The 22,315-nt window shown below is 43.8% G+C and overlaps 1 protein-coding gene across 6 annotated transcripts in view; it reads left to right on the forward strand.

Moving 5' to 3' along the window:
• meis2a (Meis homeobox 2a) overlaps positions 1 to 22,315 on the forward strand; it is a 123,099-nt gene that overhangs the window by 95,374 nt on the left and 5,410 nt on the right. For 3 of the 6 annotated variants that reach the window (XM_070878997.1, XM_070878995.1, XM_070878996.1), the window contains one exon: positions 20,380 to 20,438. In XM_070878997.1, coding sequence (XP_070735098.1) covers positions 20,380 to 20,438 — 59 coding nt within the window. Of the gene's footprint in view, positions 1 to 20,379; positions 20,520 to 22,315 lie in introns of all 6 variants that reach the window. The other 3 variants (XM_070878991.1, XM_070878992.1, XM_070878993.1) reach the window with 1 other exon arrangement.

Here is a 22,315-nt window from a genome sequence, read left to right on the forward strand (position 1 = left end):
GAGTCTGCAGTGAGCCTTCAGTTACCCTCTTCAAACTCTACTTGATGGTTTGCACTGTTCTCTCTGCCTGACCATTGGATACTAGTTTGAACGGGGCAGATGCAACATGTTTGATCCCATTACGGGTCATGAACTCTTTGAACTCGGCACTGGTGAAACATGGCCCGTGGTCGCTTACAAGGACCTCAGGCATGCCGTGCGTGGCAAACATGGCCTGCAGGCTTTCAGTGGTGGAAGCAGACGTGCTTGCCGACATTATCTCACATTCAATCCATTTGGAGTACACATCTACAACCACTAGGAACATTTTACCCAAAAACGGGCCTGCATAGTCGACATAGACCCTGGACAAGGTTTGGAGGGCCAAGACCATAAACTTAGCGGTGCCTCCCTGGGTGCATTGCTTAACTGCGAGCATGTGTTACATTTGAGCACGCAGGACTCTTAAGTCCGCATCAATACCGGGCCACCAAATGTGGGATCTGGCTGTCTCTTTCATCATTACAATGCCTGGGTGAGTACTGTGGAGATGACTCTGTGTCCCTGCCCTTTTTGGGGACCACTACCCGATTACCCCACAGAAGGCAGTCTGCCTGTATACACATTTCATCTTTGCGACGCTGGAACGGCTTTATCTCTTCCTGCATTTCCATTGGGACACTGGACCAGCTCCTGTGAAGCGCACAATTTTTTATGAGGGACAGTAAAGGATCCTGGCTCATCCAGGTTCTAATCTGTCGGGCTGTGACAGGTGATCGCTCACTCTCGAATGTTTCCATTACCATGACTAAATCTGCGGGCTGTGCCATTTCCACCCCTGAGGTGGGCAATGGCGGCCTACTGAGAGCATCGGCACAGTTTTCTGTGCCTGGCCTGTGGCGGATGGCATAGTTGTATGCGGACAACGTGAGCGCCCATCTCTGGATGCGGGCCGATGCATTTGTATTTATCCCCTTACTTTCGGAAAAAGGGTTATGGTCAGTTTCCAATTCAAATTTGAGCCCAAACAGATATTGATGCATTTTCTTTACCCCATAAGCACATGCTAACAGTTCTTTTTCAATCATGCTGTCGGCCGTCTCAGCCTTAGACAGACTGCTGGATGCATAAGCAACCGGTTGCAATTTCCCAGATTCATTAGCTTGTTGCAATACACACCCGACACCATACGATGATGCATCACATGCTAGTACCAAACGCTTACATGGATTATACAACGCAAGCAATTTGTTTGAGCATAACAATTTTCTCGCTTTTATCAATGTATTTTCTTGGCTTTTGCCCCATACCCAGTCATCTCCTTTACATAGTAAGACATGCAGTGGTTCTAACAGTGTGCTGAGACCCGGTAAGAAGCTACCAAAGTAGTTCAGGAGTCCCAGAAACGACCGCAGCTCTGTCACGTTCTGTGGCCTCGGTGCATTCTTGATTTCCTCCGTCTTCGAATCGGTGGGCCTGATGCCGTCCACCGCAACTCTTCTCCCCAGGAACTCCACTTCAGGTGCCAGGAAAACGCACTTCGAGCATTTTAACCTGAGCCCCATGTGGTTGAGCCGACTAAGAACCTTCTCCAGGTTCTGCAGATGCTCGACTGTGTCTCGACCTGTAACCAAGATGTCGTCCTGGAAGACCATCGTGCACGGGACCAACTTCAGTAAGCTTTCCATGTTTCTCTGAAGTATCGCCGCGGCTAATCGAATCCCAAACGGGCATCTGTTGTAAATGAAGAGACCTTTGTGCGTGTTGATGCAGGTGAGGCCCTTCGATGATTCCTCCAGCTCCTGCGTCATGTAGGCTGAGGTCAAGTCCAGCTTCATGAACGTCTTTCCTCACGTCAGCTTCACAAAAAGGTTGTCAGCCTTTGGTAGTGGATATTGATCCTGCAGGGAGAAACGATTGATAGTTACTTTGTAATCACCAAAGATTCTGATGGTGCCATCTCCCTTGAGGACTGGAGTAATCAGACTGGCCAACACGTTGAATTCGATCGGCGAAATGATGCCCTCTCGTTGCAGCCGGTCCAGCTCGATCTTCACCCTCTCTCTCATCATCTATGGGACTGCTCTGGCCTTGTGATGGATTGGTCATGCCCCCTTAATTAGGTGGATCTGCACTTTTGCTCCTTGGAACGTCCCAATGCCTGGTTCGAACAGCGAAGGGAACTTGTTTAAGACCTGGGCACACGAAGTGTCATCAACGGACGAGAGCGCTCAGACGTCGACCCAGTTCCAGCGTATCTTTCCCAGCCAGCTCCTGCCGAGCAGTGTGGGACCATCGCCTGGTACCACCCAGAGTGGTAGCTTTTGTACCGCTCCATCGTATGAGACCTTTACAGTAGCACCGCCAATTACGGGAATCAGTTCCTTTGTGTAAGTTCTCAGTTTCATGCGAATGGGAGTCAGGACTGGCCTTGAGGCCTTGCTGCACCACAATTTATCGAAAGTCTTTTTGCTTATAATGGACTGGCTTGCGCCCGTGTCCAGCTCCATTGACACAGGGAGTCCATTTAATTCAGCCTTCAGCATTATCGTGGGACACTTTGTGGTAAATGTGTGCACCCCATATACCTCTGCCTCCTCGGTCTTAGGCTCTGGTTCGTCATGATCCACCGTGGATCTGTTCTCCTCTGAAACATGGTGGTTTGCAGGATTAGCAGGGTTTGCAACTCGCCTACACATTCGCTGGTGGTGTCCTATTGTTCCACAGCCCTTGCAAATGTACCCTTTGAAGCAGCATGAATGGAAATGATGATCACCCCACAGCGCCAATAAGGTATTAATGGCCTTGCATTCATCACCCTTGATGATAGACTCTGAGACATCTGCAGATGTGCAGCTGCAGGAATGTGGGGCCTACCCTGTACGTTGCGATTTAAAAACATCAACACTTTGTTCACAGTACTTGTAGCAGCACTCGTGTGCTGAAAGATTTGCTTAGTATTGTCACTGGTGGCAATGAACGCCTGGGCTATCGCTATGGCTTTACTCAAGGTTGGGGTCTCTACAGTTAAAAGTTTGCAAAGTATCACTTCATGGCCAATGCCAAGTACGAAGAAATCTCTGAGCATGTGCTCCAAATGTCCTTCAAATTTGAAATGTCCTGCAAGGTGTCTCAGCTCGGCGACATAGCTTGCCACTTCCTGGTCTTCAGACCTTTTGTAGGGGTAGAACTGGTACCTCGCCATCAGAACGCTTTCCTTTGGGTTCAGATGCTCCCGGACCAGTGGGCGCAAATCATCGTACGATTTCTCTGTGGGTTTCGCTGGAGCAAGCAGATTTTTCATGAGGCCATACGTTGGTGCTCCGCAGACGGTAAGAAGAATCGCCCTTCGTTTGGCAGCGTTCGCTTCGCTTTCCAGCTCATTGGCCACGAAGTATTGGTCGAGTCGCTCCACGAAGGTTTCCCAATCATCTCCCTCTGAAAATTTCTCCAGGATGCCCATTGTTCTCTGCATCATTGGGTTCGTCCTCTGTATCTCGTCGCCAGTTGTTATGTATGAATAAAGAGTCTGACCGGATAATGTGAGTTCGAAGTAAAGTGTGACCGTAGTCTTTTATTTCAGGTTTTCAGAGTGCCTTTCCAGCCTGAGGCCTCCTTAAGTACAGCTGCTCTCAAGGGATTCCAGAGGATGAGCCCACAAGGTATATACAGGTTTACAAATATAACAAACAGTCTTTTACAAATTGAGACGGTCCGGTGTTTTACGCTCCCGGGTTGACTGTCTCAGTTCAACTCCAGCTTTGGATGAGTGTTCATAGTCTGTTGTGACTGGTGGCTGACCTGGTGGGAGTGGCAATGGCCATGTCAGGGATTGAAAGTCCATTTTCATTGAACATGCCAGTGATTGAAAGTCCTGATTCACTGATGACCACTGAGTTCTCTGATGACTGGGGGTAGGTTGGTTGGTTGGTCGTCGATTGTCTCTTCCTCCGACTGTTCCGGTTCATCTGTGTGCCGCAGCTTTGTCTGATCGTTATGTTTCCTGCATGTTTGCCCATTTTTGAACTTGACAATAAATACTCTGTTGCCCTCCTTGGCCATGACAGTACCAGCGATCCACTTGGGACCCTGACCATAATTCAGAACATATACAGGATCATTTACAGAAATATCGCATGACACAGCTGCGAGATCGTGATACCCTTGCTGATTTTGTCTTCTATATTCAACATGATTATTCAAGTCTGGGTGTACAAGAGATAGCTTGATCTTAAGACCTCTCTTCATCATTAGTTCAGCAGGTGAGATCCTGGTAAGCGTGTGTCGTCTTGTCCTGTAACTAGCAGTATGCATGACAGGCAGGTCTGCAGTGACCCTTGGGTTTCTCGCTTCATACTCTGCTTTATGATTTGGACAGCACGTTCTGTTTGCCCATTGGATACGGGTTTGAACGGTGCTGATCTTACATGTTTGATACCATTGAGTTTCATGAACTCTTGAAACTCCTGACTGGTGAAGCACAATCCGTTATCGCTAACAACGATGTAAGGCAGACCATGTGTCACGAACATGACACTGAGATTCTCAATGGTACCTATGGATGTGCTGGATGACATGATTATACACTCTATCCACTTCGAGTATGCATCCACCACAACTAAAAACATCTTCCCCAGGAAGGAAACTGCAAAGTCTATGTGAATCCTGGACCATGGTTTGGACGACAACGACCAAAGACTCAGCGGCGGTTCCGCTGGTGCTTTGCTGAGCTGCATGCAAGTGTTGCACTGATGCACATATGATTCCAGCTCAGAATCAATTCCTGGCCACCATACATGAGACCTGGTGATGGCTTCCATCATTACAATGCTGGGATGTGTGCTATGTAGCTCACATACAAATTTCTCTCTCCCTTTCTTGGGCATAACAACACGATTGCCCCACAGGGTATACAATCCGACTGAATAGACAGTTCGTCTTTGCAACGAATGTAAGATTTGGTCTCCTCGCACATTTGCTTGGGTATGACAGACCAATCACCTTTGAGGATGCAACTCTTGACCACCAATAAAATAGGATCCAGGCTGGTCCAGGTCTTAACTTGTTGAGCCGCGACAGAGGTCCTTCACTCTCAATAGCATCCATAACTAACAATAGGTCTGCCGGTTGTGGCGTTTCCAACTCTGATGTGGGCAACGGCAGACTGCTCAAAGCAGCCGCACAATTCTCGGTGCCAGGTCTATGGCGAATGATATAATCATAAGCAGATAATGTCAGCGCCCACCTCTGGATACGGGATGAAACATTGGTACTGATACCTTTGTTTTCAGAGAACAGTGAAATGAGCGGCTTGTGATCTGTCTCCAGTTCAAACCAAAGACCAAACAGGTACTGATGCATCTGTTTAACCCCATACACACAGGCTAGTGCTTCTTTATCTACCATGCTGTAGGCTCGTTCCGCTTTAGACAAACTTTTTGAAGCATACGCAACTGGTTGAAGTTTACCCAACTCATTAGCTTGTTGGAGTGCGCGACCAATTCCATATGATGAAGCATCACAGGCCAATGTTAAACGTTTACATGGGTCATAATGTACCAGCAGTTTGTTAGAGCAAAGCAGATTAGTGGCTTTCTCAAAAGCTCTGTCTTGAGATGCATCCCACACCCAGTTGTCGCCTTTTCTTAGCGGCATGTGTAGTGGTTCTAATAAGGTGCTCAATTTAGGTAGGAAGTTACCGAAGTAGTTGAGTAGACCCAGGAATGAACGCAGCTCCATCACATTCTGCGGCTTGGGTGCATTCTTGATGGCCTTGGGATTCGCATCCGTGGGTCTGATGCCGTCAGCAGCAATTTTCCTCCCCAGGAATTAGACCTCTGGTGCCATGAAGACGCATTTTAAGCGTTTCAGTCTGAGTCCCACTTTGTCCAGACGATGTAGAATCTCTTCCAGGTTGTTCAGATGTTCCTCGGAATCACAACCTGTGATTAGGATGTCATCTTGGAACACGACAGTTCTGGGAACGGACTTCAGTAGACTCTCCATGTTCCTCTGAAATATTGTTGCAGCCGAGCGAATTCCAAAAGGACACCTGTGCTAAATAAACAGTCCTTTATGCGTGTTAATGCACGTAAGTCTCTTCGACATCTCGACCAGCTCCTGTGTCATGTACGCCGACATCAAGTCCAGTTTGGTGAATGACTTGCCCCCAGCTAGCATTGCAAACAAGTCATCAGCCTTCGGTAATGGGTACTGATTCTATTTTGAAACCCTGTTGATCGTAGCCTTGTAGTCTTCACAGATTCTGACTGTGCCATCACTTTTCAGCACAGGAACAATGGGGTTGGCCCATTCATTATATTCAACCAGTGATATGATCCCTTCTCACTGGAGTCTGTCCAGTTCGATTTCGACCTTCTCCCTCATCATATACGGGTCCAAGTCCACGTGGATCTGCACCTTGGCTCCCGTGAAGTTGCTGATGCCTGGTTCGAACACGAGGGGAACTTGCTCAGTACTTGGGCACATGTATCTTTCTCCGACGACAACGCCTTGATGTTGTTCCAATCGCATGATTTTTCCAAGCCAATTCCTGCCAAACAGCATTGGGCCATTGCCTGGGACAATCCATAGCGGTAACTCATGAACCACACCGTCATACGACGCTTTAATTGTGGCACTGCCTATTACCGTTATGAGTTCTTTGGTGTATGTGCACAACTTGGCATTGACTGGACTCAGCCTGGGCCTCACAGCCTTAGTATCCCACAGCTTGTCGAATGCCCTCTGGCTCATTATCGATTGACTCGCCCCTGTGTCCAGTTCCATCGATACCAGCACCCCATTAAATTTCACGTTGATCATTATCGGTTTGTTCGTAGTTAGGAACGAGTACAGTCCATACACTTCCTCCTCTGGGTATCTTGGATGGCATATCCGGATCCGTGCTAGTCTGACCATCATCCTCCACGTGGTATGTCGCAGCATGCTTGCTCATCAGCAGATCGGGAGGCCAGCATTGCGAGAACGGAGCGGCGCGGGAGGATAAAGGGCAGCGGCAGCAGCTGGGAGCGGCGGCAGATCGGAAGGCCAGCATCGCGAGAGCGGAGCAGCGCGGGAGGATAAAGGGCAGCGGCAGCAACTGGGAGCGGCCGCAGATTGGGAGGCCTGCTCCAGCAGGGGCAGAAAGTAAACAAAGAAGTAAAAAGAAATTGAAGTGTGACGTTGCAGCCAAGCGAGTAAGTGATTGGCTGGTGGATTGGTGAGTATTTTATCTTTTTCTTTTCTTATCAGTAGATAACCTTTGGCATTGTTGCCAAATTGTTAATTTAAGGGTTAAGTCATGGCAGGAGAGCCCAGATCCATGTCATGCTCCTCCTGTACTATGTGGGCAATCAGGGATGCTTCCAGTGTCCCTGACTATTATGTGTGCAGGAAATGTGTCCAACTGCAGCTCCTGACAGACCGCATTGCGGCACTGGAGCTGCGCATGGATTCACTCTGGAGCATCCACGATGCTGAGGATGTCATGAATAGCACATTTAGTGAGTTGGTCACACCACAGGCAAAGGTTACACAGGCAGATAGGGAATGGGTGACCAACAGGAAGAGCAGTGGAAGGAAGGTAGTGCGGTCATCTCCCTCCAAAACAGATATACCATTTTGGGTACTGTTGGGGGAGATGGCCCAACAGGGGAAGGTAGCAGCAGCCAAATTCATGGCACCTTGAGTGGCTCTGCTGCACAGGAGGGCAGGAAAAAGAGTGGGAGAGCTATAGTGGTAGGGGATTCTATTGTAAGGGGAATAGATAGGTGTTCCTGCAGCCGCAATCGAGACTCCAGGATGGTTGGTATGTTGCCTCCCTGGTGCAAGGGTAAAGGATGTCTCGGAGCAGCTGCAGTGCATTCTGGAGGGGAAGGGTGCATATAGGTACCAACGATATCGGTAAAAAATGGGATGAGGTCCTACAAGCTGAAAGTAGGGAGCTAGAAGTTCAATTTAAATAGTAGGACCTCAAAGGTAGTAATCTCAGGATTGCTACCGGTGCCACATGCTAGTCAGAGTGGAAATAGCAGGATAGTTAAGATGAATACGTGGCTTGAGGAATGGTGCCAGAGGGAGGGATTCAAATTCCTGGGACATTGAAAACGGTTCTGGGGGAGGTGGGATCAGTACAAACCGGACGATCTGCACCTGGGCAGGACTGGAACCGATGTCCCAGGTGGAGTGTTTGCGAGATCTATTGGAGAGGGTTTAAACTAATATGGCAAGGGGATGGGATTCTATGCCGGGCGACAGAGGGAAGTAAAATGGGGGCAGAAGCAAAAGGTAGAAAGGATATAAGTAAAAGTGGAGGGCACAGAAATCAAAGGCAAAAATTAAAAAGGGCCACATTATAACAGAATTCTAAAAGGACAAAGAGTGTTAAAAAAACAAGCCTGAAGGCTCTGTGTCTCAATGCGAGGAGCATTCGTAATAAGGTGGATGAATTAACTGCGCAGATAGCTGTTAACAGATATGATGTAATTGAGATTACAGAGACATGGCTCCAGGGTGACCAAGGCTGGGAACTCAACATCAGGGGTATTCAATATTCATGAAGGATAGACAGAAAGGAAAAGGAGGTGGGATAGCGTTGCTGGTTAAAGAGGAGATTAACACAATAGTAAGGAAGGACATTAGCTTGGGTGATGTGGAATCTGAATGGGTAGAGCTGCAGAATACCAAAGGGCAGAAAAAGCTAGTGGGAGTTATGTACAGACCACCAAACAGTAGTAGTGAGGTTGGGGATGGCATCAAACAGGAAATTAGGGATGTGTGTAATAAAGGTACAACAGTTATCATGGGTGACTTTAATCTGCATATAGATTTGGCTAACCAAACTGGTAGCAATATGGTGGAGGAGGATTTCCTGGAGTGTATAAGGGATGGTTTTCTTGACCAATATGTCGGGAACCAACTAGAGAGCTGGCCATCCTAGACTGGGTGTTGTGTAATGAGAGAGGATTAATTAGCAATCTTGTTGTGCGAGGCCCCTTGGGGAAGAGTGACCATAATATGGTAGAATTCTTCATTAAGATGGAGAGTGACACAGTTAATTCAGAGACTAGGGTCCTGAACTTAAGGAAAGGTAACTTCGATGATATGAGATGTGAATTGGCTAGAATCGACTGGAGAATAATTCTTAAAGGGTTGACGGTGGATAGGCAATGGCAGACATTTAAATGTCTGGCGTAAAAATAAAACGGGGAAGATGGCTCAACTGTGGCTAACAAGGGAAATTAAGGATAGTATTAAATCCAAGGCAGAGGCATATAAATTGGCCAGAAAAAGCAGCAAACCTGAGGACTGGGAGAAATTTAGAAATTCAGCAGAGGAGGACAAAGGGTTTAATTAGGAGGGGGAAAATAAAGTATGAGAGTAAGCTTGCAGGGAACATAAAAACTGACTGCAAAAGCTTCGATAGATATGTGAAGAGAAAAAGATTAGTGAAGACAAATGTAGGTCGCTTGCAGTCAGAATGAGGTGAATTTATAATGGGGAACAAAGAAATGGCAGACCAATTGAACAAATACTTTGGTTCTGTCTTCACTAAGGAAGACACAGATAACCTCCCGGAAATACTAGGGGACCGAGGTTCTAGCGAGAAGGAGGAACTGAAGGAAATCCTTATGAGTCAGGAAATTGTGTTAGGGAAATTGATGGGATTGAGGGTCGATAAGTCCCCAGGGCCTGATAGTCTGCATCCGAGAGTGCTTAAGGAAGTGGCCCTAGAAATAGTGGATGCATTGGTGGTCATTTTCCAACATTCTATAGACTCTGGAACAGTTCCTATGGATTGGAGGGTAGCTAATGTAACCCCACTTTTTAAAAAAGTAAGGAGAGAGAAAACGCAGAATTATAGACCGGTTAGTCTGACATCAGTGGTGGGGAAATGTTGGAATCAATTATTAAAGATGTAACAGCAGCACATTTGGAAAGCAGTCACAGGATCGGTCCCAGTCAGCATGGATTTATGAAAGGGAAATCAGGCTTGGCAAATCTTCTGGAATTTTTTGAGGATGTAACTAGTAGAGTGGACAAGGGAGAACCAGTGGATGTGGTGTATTTGGACTTTCAAAAGGCTTTTGACAAGGTCCCACACAAGAGATTAGCATGCAAAATTAAAGCACATGGTATTGGGATTAATGTATTGACGTGGATAGAGAACTGGTTGGCAGACAGGAAGCAAAGAGTAGGAATAAACAGGTCCTTACAGGCAGTGACTAGTGGGGTACCGCAAGGTTCAGTGCTGGGATCCCAGCTATTAACAATACACATTAATGATTTAGATGAATGAATTGAATGTAATATCTCCAAGTTTGAAGATGACACTAAGCTGGGTGGCAGTGTGAGCTGTGAGGAGGATGCTAAGAGGCTGCAGGGTGACTAGGACAGGTTAGGTGAGTGGGCAACTGCATGGCAGATGCAGTATAATGTGGATAAATGTGAGATTATAAACTTTGGTGGCAAAAGCAGGAATGCGGAATATTATCTGAATGGTGACAAATTAGGAAAAGGGGAGCTGCAGTGAGACCTGGGTGTCATGGTACATCAGTCATTGAAAGCTGGCATGCAGATACAGCAGGCGGTGAAGAAGGCAAATGGCAAGTTGGCCTTCATAGCGAGAGGATTTGAGTATCGGAGCAGGGAGGTCTTGCTGCAGTTGTACAGGGCCTTGGTGAGGCTACACCTTGAATATTGTGTACAGTTTTGGTCTCCTAATCTGAGGAAGGACATTCTTGCTATTGAGGGAGTACAGCGAAGGTTCACCAGACTGATTCCCGGGATGGCAGGAATGACATATGAAGAAAGACTGGATCAACTAGGCTTATATTCATTGGAATTTAGAAGAATGAGAGGGGATCTCATAGAAACGTTTAAAATTCTAACAGGATTGGACAGGTTAGATGCAGGAAGAATGTTCCCGATGTTGGGGAAGTCCAGAACCAGGGGTCACAGTCTAAGGATAAGGGGTAAGCCATTTAGGACCGAGATGAGGAGAAACTTCTTCACTCAGAGAATTGTGAACCTGTGGAATTCTCTACCACAGAAAGTTGTTGAGGCCAGTTCGTTAGATATATTCAAAAGGGAGTTAGATGTGGCCCTTATGGCTAAAGGGATCAAGGGGTATGGAGAGAACGCAGGAATGGGGTACTAAAGTTGCATGATCAGCCATGATCATATTGAATGGTGGTGCAGGCTTGAAGGGCCGAATGGCCTACTCCTGCACCTATTTTCTATGTTTCATCTGCGGACACTTGCGCTGGAGATGCCCCACTCTGAGACAGCCTTTGCAACTATATTGCTTAAATCGGCACTGCTGATGCTGATGATTTCCCCCACAATGCCAACATGGAGAAGTTGGATGGATTCCTGCTGGCGGACTTTGGGCAGCCACAGGTCTCATGTATGCAGTCGGGTAGGCCCTGCCATGTGCCACTCTGCCGAATGCCGAATCAATCATATTTACAGTACTTGCCGAGTTTCGATTTTTCACTGATATCTGCTTTAGACTTCTATCCGTCGTCATGCATGACTGAGCGATCGTGATGGCTCTGCTCAAATCCAACATCTCCATCAGCAATAGTTTACGCAGGATCACCTCATGGTTGATGCCGATTACAAAGAAGTCCTGCAGCATGTCTGCCAACACAGCCCCGAACTTACACGGTCCCGCTAGACGCCTCAGGTCGGCAACGAATTCCGCCGCATTCTGGCCCTCTGAGCAAACATGCGTGTAAAGTCTGTATCTCGAGATGATGGTGGCTTAAGATGGTCCTCCACCAGTGTACACAATTCTTCATACGTCTTCTCTGCTGGACTCACAGGCAGGAGTAGATTCTTTATCAGACCATAAATTTTTGGGCCGCAAACCGTGAGGAACATCGCCCGGCGCTGATCTGCATCGCCGACCTCCTCCATTTTGTTGGCCACGAAGAACTGGCTCAAACGGCTCACAAAGTCTGCCCAATCTTCTCCTTCCACAAATCGCTCCAACAATCCAATTGTGCTTATTTTTGTATGCAAAGATTCTTGTTGCCTCGTCGCCAAATAATGGTTAGACTGAGTACTGTTTAACTCCAAGAGGTATGACCTTGGCTCTGCTTTATTAAGGCCCCAAAGTGACTAATATACAAAATGGCTGGCCTTTTATACTTGGGCTGCACACACATCTGCTCCCCAACTACTGAATCCCCGATCATTATTGCTCTCCACTCTTCTTCCTCCCGCCCTGTGCGGCTGAGCCACCCATACGGCTGTGGACTTGGCTCTGGCTGCACTCCCCAGAGGAACTATCGTCTCCACCAGTTCTCAGAACAAAATACTTTTTGGAGAGCAAGATGCACTCAGGAGATTCCTGCACTACCTGCTTGGTGGTCCTCTTCTGCTTGATGGTTACTCATTCCCTCTTTGCCTGCACACCCTTAAGCTGCGGGGTGGCCACCTCCTGAAACGTGCTATCCACGAAGTTTTCAGCCTCGCGAATGCGAGCAGTGACTTCAGCTGCTGCTCAAGCTCTGAAACCCAGAGCTCGAGTTGCTGTAACTGGCGACACTTCCTTCACATGTGGTCATCTAGGCTACATGAAGTGTCCAGGACTTTCCACATGGCACAGGATGTGCATTCCATGGGACTGAGCTGCCCTACTATGCCTCTAATTATTAGATTAATTAACTAAAGGTTTTAGTATACCCTTCTGCCCTTAGTTAAAGACTAAAATTGTTTCAACTGGTGCTCTCCACTCTCCATACTACGATTGTCAATATTAATTATTGTTACTATTAGTCGAAGGATGTGAAGAAGTGTATTAATCACTCCACAGTCTTACCTCAGCAAACATGAACAAAGAATTCTTCATCCTACTTTTTCAATCACTATTGGATGACAGGAAAAGACAAGACCGGTAAATTAAGATCCATTCTATAAGACTGTAGCGATTACAAGTGCTGATTTCAATAGCATTAGAATGCAACCAGTCAAGAGTTTTCTTTAAGGTTGGATTAATTTTTGCAGGACTATCACTGGGAGTTTAAGGAAATTTTTCAGAAAAACTTGGAGTTCAGGCAAATTCTACGTGGTTGGTGGAAGGAACAGGCTTGCTAGATTGAATGGCCTTTTCTCATTCCACACTTTATGCTCTTGGGCTCTGAAGGAAATAAAGGCATGCAGTTGAGCTGAATTTTGTCAGCCACAGATCCTAACTTATAGATCTATTTTAATAAAAATGGAAGTTACTTTGGTGAGAACATTAACAAGAAAGAAGATTATTCATTTTGTAAAGAAGTACAAATGAAGTTATCTTCTAATTACCAAATATTCTCCAGAACGAGGTCTACAGAGAATGGGTTATTACATTATTTATTACTATTTATTATGTCAACAAGTAGGAATCTGAATTTTATCTACAAAGTATCATTAATTTTCTGAATTTTATTAATGTAACATTCACAAATTGTTTCCTTTTTTTTTACTAAACAGGAAAAATGAAATTCATATTTTGGATTTCTTCACATAACCTTATGTTACCTAGGTCAAAATAACTAAAGAGAGACCACATGAGGGTGCTAGGGCATGGGAAAAGGAAGTTGTATGGTGCAGGACAAAAAAAATCTCTTAAAGGGATAGGCACCCCTCGTGGTTTCCCCATTGGATTATCTGGCATGTGTCGGAAAAGATTGTACCGAATTGTCAACTTAGACACAATCTATTTTCTTCATCATCTTATAAACCTCGATCAGATCCTCCCTAAGTCTAGGCTTCTCTAAAGTGTAGAGTTCCAACTCTTTTATCCTATCTTGATAACTCAAATGCTTAGTTCAGCAGCCTTCCTAAACTATAAGCTTACACTGGAAAATTGCAACGGGATTTTCTGATAGCAGGTTGATGGGGCCATTGGATAACCTGGATGCAGCAAATCTGCGAAAGTCAGGGGTCAGGAGCACCCTTCCCGAATGGATATGCCCAAATTTCCGTTTATTAATTTACAAGGATAGAAATTGGGAAGGCTCCCTTGCAGGCCGTTCTTCCCTACTCAATATTCCTGTGTCCAGGTAATCCAATAGCCCCAGGTGCAGAAACAGGAATATCTGGCCAGTAAATTTACAGGAGCTGATACTTCTAGTAGCTGGACTGGTCATAAGTGTTCCCATTATTATTTACATGTTAGTTCAGTTTGAACTGCACGTATCATGATCTATTCAATAGAAGATTTGACAAAGGTTATTGATTCCTTTTATTCGAACTGGAACATTTATATTTCTGTAAAGGGAGAAATCAAATCAGAGTGGGCCGTAAATTGCGGCTTCTCCGGGTGAGTGCAATGTGCGCATACATGCCCGAAGAGACTCTGTAAGTTCCCGGTTTAGGCATGCGAAGCGCATGCACCTAAACCCAGCATTTGCAATCTGTCAAAATTTCTTTGTAAAGTAAAGTAAAGGGCCTCCGTGGGCGTAGATTTGGGCTATTTACCCAACTCCTGCCCAGCGAATGTCCTTAAAACTCTTAGGCCTGGTAAAAGCAAGCGTAAGGCCTGCTATTACCAGTGTAAGTTTTAAAAGATAGAAAAATTAATTACATTTTATCATTAATTTTTATATGAAAAACCCTGTCCATTGAGGTAAGTTAATTTTTAACCCTATTAAAACATATTAAAAAACATTTCAATTTTTTTTTCTAAAACATTTAATCTAATTCCATTTCAATTAATTTTAAATATGGGAGGTGTTTTTTTTAATTTATTTATTGTGTTTCTGTGTTTTTGGAGGTATTCCCATTGATATTAATGGGAAGCTCGTACAAACGGAACTCACCAACATTATCAATGAGAATATTCCATGTTCATTGGTGGTCCGGCCCATGTGATCCCAGTAATGTGCCTACGCTGATGTGATGCGTGGACTTCTGTGCTGGGCCTCGCATCTAGGCCTTGGAGCCGAAGTGTTCATTCCTCCGAGACCACCAGGTACTTTTGTAAATCAGAGCCATTGAATCTGGCCTGCCCAAGAAAGTAAAATTCTGTTTACCATACAAATACATTTTACAGTTTAAAATATCAAAGTTCTTCAGCATGCTCTTAGTAAGCCTTTAATTCTGTGACAGGACCTAATAGGCATGGTATTCAACTCATAGGCTAGATTCCAGTTATCAGCTACAAGATTTTATAAACCGGTTAAGCAACTAGTTTTGGAGGATAGTTTGCTTAAGTAGAAGTGACGATCTAATGTGGGCTTCATTCCAGATAAATAAGGTTTGGCATGAAGATTTCTCATGACAAGAATGCTAAAAATAGGAGTAGGCTGCCAGGTGTGGTGTTGAGTCAGTGAAGCAGAAAACAGAGTGGTATGAGTAAAGGAGAAATAAATTCAATAAAACTTGAGCACAGATGTAGGAGAATGTTAACCCTACATGTAGAGGCACCACACAGAACTGTGTGTTTTTTTTAAAGTTAACTGCAGAGGAATCACTATTTGTATTTTCAGGATCAGTTAGTGATTGCATTAAACATAAGTATGTGCAAACTTTCAGGAATATATATTGGAAGTTTGTGTTTCTGTTTTTGGCTAGCATTTTAAAATGCCTATTTCTCATTTGTGAGACAGTAGAAACATTTTTAAAATCTCTGCATGTTAAATGAACCACTCTTCATACTAATGTAAACATTCTGATGAGTATCCAAAGATATGACCTCTATGTGACCCCTTAACCTTGCCTGTAATTATTTGTTTGAAGACAGTATGAAGTTCCCATGCTGAGAGGGACTATAATGGTTTGCAGCTCTGTGTGCAAGTGTGTACGAGGGGAGCAAGAGAGACTTTTATAATAAGGAGAATACCAGATGTAAATAATAAAAATGGTTGGGGGTAAAAAGAAAAACCTAGTAATTTAGTCCAGCCCATTACTTGGAGAACGGCAGGGAGAAATGAATGGGGGAAGGGAAAGAGGAGGGGTGCATTACTCTGTGATGTGATACAGGAGCACATGAAGTCTCCTTCTCATCTCTGGAGTTTTTTTTGTGTCATGTGCACACACCATTAGCGGCTCTTGGGAGGAGAGAAAACAGCCTTATCTGCCTGGTCTGATAATCTCAATTGGCCGTATTCTGATTGATAAAAGGGAGTGTAGCTACAGAGCTTTGAATCAACTCCCAAAGGGACACAACACATTAGCCTGCCAGTGAGTCTAGTATGGAGAAGGTTACTATGCTCAAAATGAGCAAGTATGGACACCAAAAGATCTGAAGCGTAATTTACACTACACCTATAACCCTTTGAGTACTGATAGCACATCTTTTTCCCACTTGACATCTGAAAAGTAACCAACAAATTTTAAATGTTACATTATAAAGTATCATTTTAAAAATTGAAGAGAACGACAGGACAGTTCTTTAGATGCGACAGTCTCATTGCATTTGACACCACAGCTGTAGGCTTCAAATAGTTACATTTGGACGTGCTTTCCTTTTGTCGGTTTCAAATCAAAATATTAAGTCTAAACAGTGCAAACTAATGTATTCCAATGTTAAATCAAAATGCAAATACACACCTCCTAATTAAACTCAGTATGCAGGGAGGGCAGGGAGGTAGCATTATATTGATAACAGGTTAGATCAGCCTGTAGCTAGCATTACCACAGTGAGACGGTGTTAGCCGAGTAAAATCAAAGGTAGCTCCGATAATGCTATAATGTAACATGTTAGACAAGCAATATCTGATGCTACCGAGGGTTAATGGGACAGATTTAATCCCCCATTTCTCTTAGCCACACAGCTAGAACTGACATTGGCAATGGTCAAGGAGCAAGAGATGCACTCTTCCCTCTTGAGCACAGTAGGCACATAGTTCGGAGTTACATGCAAAGAGAAAATTTGGAGGGGGATATGGGATAGCGTACTGCCATAGAAACATAGAAAATAGATGCAGGAGTAGGCCATTCGGCCCTTTGAGCCTGCACCACCATTCAATAAGATCACGGCTGATCATTCCCTCAGTACCCCTTTCCTGCTTTCTCTCCATACCCCTTGATCCCTTTAGCCGTAAGGGCCATGTCTAACTCTCTCGTGAATATATCCAGTGAACTGGCATCAACAGCTCTCTGCGGTAGGGAATTCCACAGGTTAATAACTCTCTGAGTGAAGACGTTTCTCCTCATCTCAGTCCTAAATGACTTGCCCCTTATCCTTAGACTGTGACTCCTGGTTCTGGACTTCCCCAACATCGGGAACATTCATCCTGCATCTAACCTGTCCAGTCCCATCAGAATTTTATATGTTTCTATGAGATCCCCTCTCATTCTTCTTAAACTCCGGTGAATACAGGCCCAGTCGATCCAGTCTCTCCTCATATGTCAGTCCTGCCATCCCAGGAATCAGTCTGGTGAACCTTCGCTGTACTCCCTCAATAGCAAGAACGTCCTTCCTCAGATTAGGAGTCCAAAACTGAACACAATATTCCTTGAACAGATACAAATCCTTTACAAAAAATCAGTGCTACCTACTGGCATTTAATATTAAAAGTTATTCCTGAAACTTTAATCCTCTAAAAAAAAAATTCATAGAATCAATCATACAGCACAGAAGGAGGCCATTAAGCCCATCATGTCTGTGCTGCCTCTTTGAAAGACCTATACAATTAGTCCCACTCCCTTGCTCTTTCCCCTTAGCCCTGCAAATTTTTCCTCTTTAATTAGATATCCAATTCCCCTTTGAAAGTCATTATTGAATCTGTTTCAGGCAGTGCATTCCAGGTTGTTCCAGATAAATGTATTTTATGCAATGTTGTGGCATAGCTTATTGCTCATTTTATTAAATCTATGTGATCTTTAAACCCCCTGCGACTGAGAGGGTGTGTATGTTACTTACTCCCACAATACTATCATTGCTTCCTGTAGCCAGCCAGCAGTAGATACTTTAACTGGATAGACATGACTCTATATTCTGAATTCCCTCCTCCAGCAGGGAGACACTGCAGCTTCTGCTTGGTGTTGCTTAGTTCAGGAAGTGAGAATTGAATCTACAATTGATCTGTTACATGACATTAAACACTAGTGTCTGCCTATCTATCGCCTTTTAGTTTGGTACTGTTTGCCACCTGTGCGACACTTCCTCCATTAGCCAAGAGCTCAAAACACTGAAATTCAGAGCTCTCCACTGCGGCCGTGAATGCTGCTCTGTGATTGGACAATGGGAGACACACTATAGTGGGTGGGACTTGTCCTGCCAGTTTTTCTTCCCACATGGGTGAAAATACCCTGCTTGTGCAAAGTACCCCATCTACTGGCCTGCCTGAGAACTGACAACCACTTAAATATCATTTAAAGACAAGATTCAGATGTGGGACCTCTGGTTCGAAGTCCGGGCATACTGCTAGAGTGACACAACTCCTATTGAAAAAATGTTTGACCTTCATCTTAAAGCTTTTATTTAATAATTGAAGTTTCAAAACTACCCATAAAGTCTCCATCTAAAAACTGGAGTGGGTATGCATTTTGACTGTTCTGTTTGATTGCACATAATCTTCATTCAGATTTGACTTCAAAGTCTATTGATTGAAATCAAAAATATATCTGCAGACACCCATGTCACACGCCTAACTTAATATCACGTTGTGCCTTGCTACGATTCAATATGGTGGCAAGTGTGAACACGGGATAAATTGAATTCAGTCTGGATTTGGTAATCGTATCTGAACTGGCTCTCATTTTGAATAGGGTCACTTTGTGTATTCTGACTGCGGAACAGACGTTTGTTTACTGACGATTTGATTTAATGATATCTGCACTGCTTGTTATAAAGACGCCTCACCATTTCCCTGAAGAACATCTCTTTCTTCGGTTGCTTAGCTAGTTTTAATGCCCGAAGCAGCTTTTCAACTGAAGCTTAGGCAAGACAAGTAATTGTGTTGGGTGACATTTTTTGACAACAAAGATAGAATGTGAATCTTTAGAGGATTCTCCTTCAATAATCCGGATATAGATAGAAAATAATTCATAATGCACTTGCTAAAACATTGGCAAAAATTATTACAATCCTGTTAGAAGGTAAATTCTGAAATAAGAAGGCTTACTTTAGAATAATAAGCTATTTGACTATGGCTATTTCGCATCAGAAATCAGTCATGGGATAGTGTTTTTTTTTGGGCTCCTGGTTCACTCTCCTCTCTTTCTCCCCATCCCCCAATTTCACAGCCATGAGACATTTGTTACATGCCATTCGCATGAGTTGTATTTCTTGCACTGAGTTGGATATAAAAGACAGTGGAGTAGCTTGGCTCCATTTCAAATGCAAACATTTGGCCTCCGCATAGAGATTGCTAACATTTTAGATAGTAAGAAATATGAGGGAGTTTTTTCGTGGTGTGGGGGGGTTGAGCTGGGAGGCGGGGCAGATAAATTAAAGCCAGACCTGCGATGATTAATTTCACATAGCTTTTATGAAGCGATTTTATCTGGCTGTTTGGGAAGAACAGGAAAGTGGCAATTTTCTGGTAACGGTGAAGGGCCGTCTAGCTGTATCATAATTTGTCAAATCGAAAGTGAAATCCAAGATTGCCACAATTTCTTTTACAACTGCAGCACTTTAGTAGTGTTCTGGAAGTTCAATGATTGTAGACTTTTCTTTATATAAGAAGTTTGCACTTTTACATTTTCCAGAAAAGTATTAATTTTAAAAATCTTAATGGACTGGTGCCCCCTCCACCATTTTTGATCCCTCTCCACCCCTTTGTTTCCCAAAATGACAAAATATATAAGTGCCTGAGTGCAAACGTATCTTTCATCTCAAAATAAAAAGTGCCTGTTTCAACCTCTGGAAAGAAGTCATCTATTTTCAAATGTCTCTTAGTACCCACATTCCTGATGGGCATTGGCTTTTTTTTCTGCCCTGGGTGTGGAAATCTTGGTTGAAAAGGTCACTGTTGCCAGTCGCTAACCTCTAAATGACCCCTTGACTTTACAGTCTAAAACTGCAGGAGCTGCGAATGAGCAGGAGTCTTTCTGTACCAGCACTTATTTGCTGCTGTGGTGATAAAACTTCAGACAGCCTAATTGATGGGCTTGCTGACATAACAATACCTTGTGAAAGCAGAGAGTGGCAAAGCCTGGTCTTCATTTATGGACAGCTGGAAGGGGAGTTGCACCCCCTATGAGGAGAAAGCAGCCTATTTGAGGCAATGAACTTTTACCATTTTTGTGCCTCTTGCACAGGCAGACATTCCATCTTAAACACTAAAATTTTAAACGGTTGACGTCAGAGGCCTTTAAATCAACAGGTGACAAATGTGCTCACATGTACGGGTGCCTTTTCTGTGCCTTCAACAAATTAAAATGATGCAAAAGTGTAAGTTCTCAAATTGTGTTTTCAAACTAAGAAATTAAGAGCTACCCTTTTCCTGTTTGTTTCAGGTTTATTAATGCCAGGAGAAGAATAGTACAACCCATGATCGACCAGTCAAATCGAGCAGGCAAGTCCCAAGTAGTAACTGTATTCAAGCCCGGCAGACACAAATCCACATCAAGTTATTCTTCAGGAGTTCCTTCACCTGGTAAATAAACCTGGCAGCCAGGCATTCTGGGAGAGCTCTTGTCCCAGAATTCCAGTGCAGGGAGCAACCTCACTAATTGGTGCCAACTGGAATTTCCTACCCTCACTTTCCTGAAGCTGCTTTTATTTCTGTTAATAACGGTAATTGGGCAAATATCCTTGCACCACAAGTAGCTTGCTGAGTGGGTACTGCTGCTGACTCACTGGTCATCTTTTGCAGCTACTGATACTTTCCTTACTGCTCACAACTCCTTGGTGAATGTGCTTACTTATTTCACCAATGCTGCCGTTTCTCACCATAAATGATAGCTGCGGATTGCTTAAAAAGATTACTGCTAAAGTTCACCTAAATGCATTCGCTGTTGATCAGCTGGTTGGATGAAACATCAAGGAATATATTTTGCTCTATTCAATAATTCCAAGACGAAAAGTAAGCACGAGCAATGAAGCAGTGTTCCCAACTATACTCTCATGTCTGCTTATTTTTTTGCCATAGTTGGTCAATGGAGGAAAATATAGTCCATAGTTTCTTGTTTACCTACATTTTACTGAAAATTATAACTGGTGTGAAATTATATATTTTATTTCAAGTTAACCCTTATTGTAAAAATGTTTAAAAAAAAATAATTTGATCTTTTTTAAAATGTGGCTTTTTCACAATATTTAAACAAAGGGCATATTGTGTTGACCATGGAGTTGTGATCTTCTGCATTGGTTTGGGTAAAGCTTTATCAAAGTTTTGGTTGTCACTCATACTGCTTTGATTTGATGTTGATTTGCACCCGCTGCTTTCCTTCAATTTATAAATTATTATTTATTAATGGGAATTGTGTATAGATTCCGAACGTGCTTCTCTCTGCTGGGATCAGGAACAGTTCTGTAGTGTGGAACAGAATAGGAAGGCCAAATGAATAGTTTTATGTGCTCTGATAACCAGACAGAGTTTTGATTTTAATTGGCAGGGTAAGAGTTAATCTCATTGCTGTACGATAAAGCTCAGTAAATTCTAGATAACGTAAGAAAAATGTTCTCGCTCCCTCTGCTGAAGGCACTGACTCTAGATGGGGTTTGGATCGACAGGTGCCTTCAGAGTACCTTGCCCAAATGGCTTTCTTCATGCATGAGTCTATACAGAGTGTTGGAAGGCTGTTCAGGCATGAGAGGCATTGCAGCCAAACCTAATGATTTCATTACCCAAAATCAACACACACACACATTCAAGAACACATTATTGGAATGAAGCTAGGACTCAGAGGCTTAGCTGATTTTTTATTTCCCCCTTCTCCCTAGCTCAGGAATGCTGAAGCCATTTGTAGTGCCCCTTACTTGGCTAGGATCACCTAACTCAGGGAAGTTGATAAATATTTGAAAAATAAAAAAATTAAAGGGGGGGGGGGTAGGAGCAGAGAGCTGGCACAAGCATAATGGGCCAAATGGCCTCCATCTGTGCTGTAAAATTCCACGATTCTATGAACCTGGGACCTTCTGGTCTGTAAAGTTCAGTTCCATACTAGAGAGTGCACTTAATAAGATTTGAGGAACTGCCTCTATGATTTATTTGTAATCATCCTAATGTTAAATTGTTGCACAATAATTCTAGGCATTGCCTCACACTTTTCTAATTTGGGTAATTTGATAATACTGATTGAATAAATCTATTAAAAGTTAGAATGTAAATAAAGAAAGTGTAGTCACGGTTATTTATTGAGAAACATCAAGGCAAAATGTCCAGCTATGTAATCTTTGTATTAAGAAATATGGACTGTACAAGCGGAGGAAATACCTCATTCTTGTATA

The sequence above is a fragment of the Pristiophorus japonicus genome, chromosome 4 (genome assembly GCF_044704955.1).
Source record: "Pristiophorus japonicus isolate sPriJap1 chromosome 4, sPriJap1.hap1, whole genome shotgun sequence".
Taxonomy (NCBI): Eukaryota; Metazoa; Chordata; class Chondrichthyes; family Pristiophoridae; genus Pristiophorus; species Pristiophorus japonicus.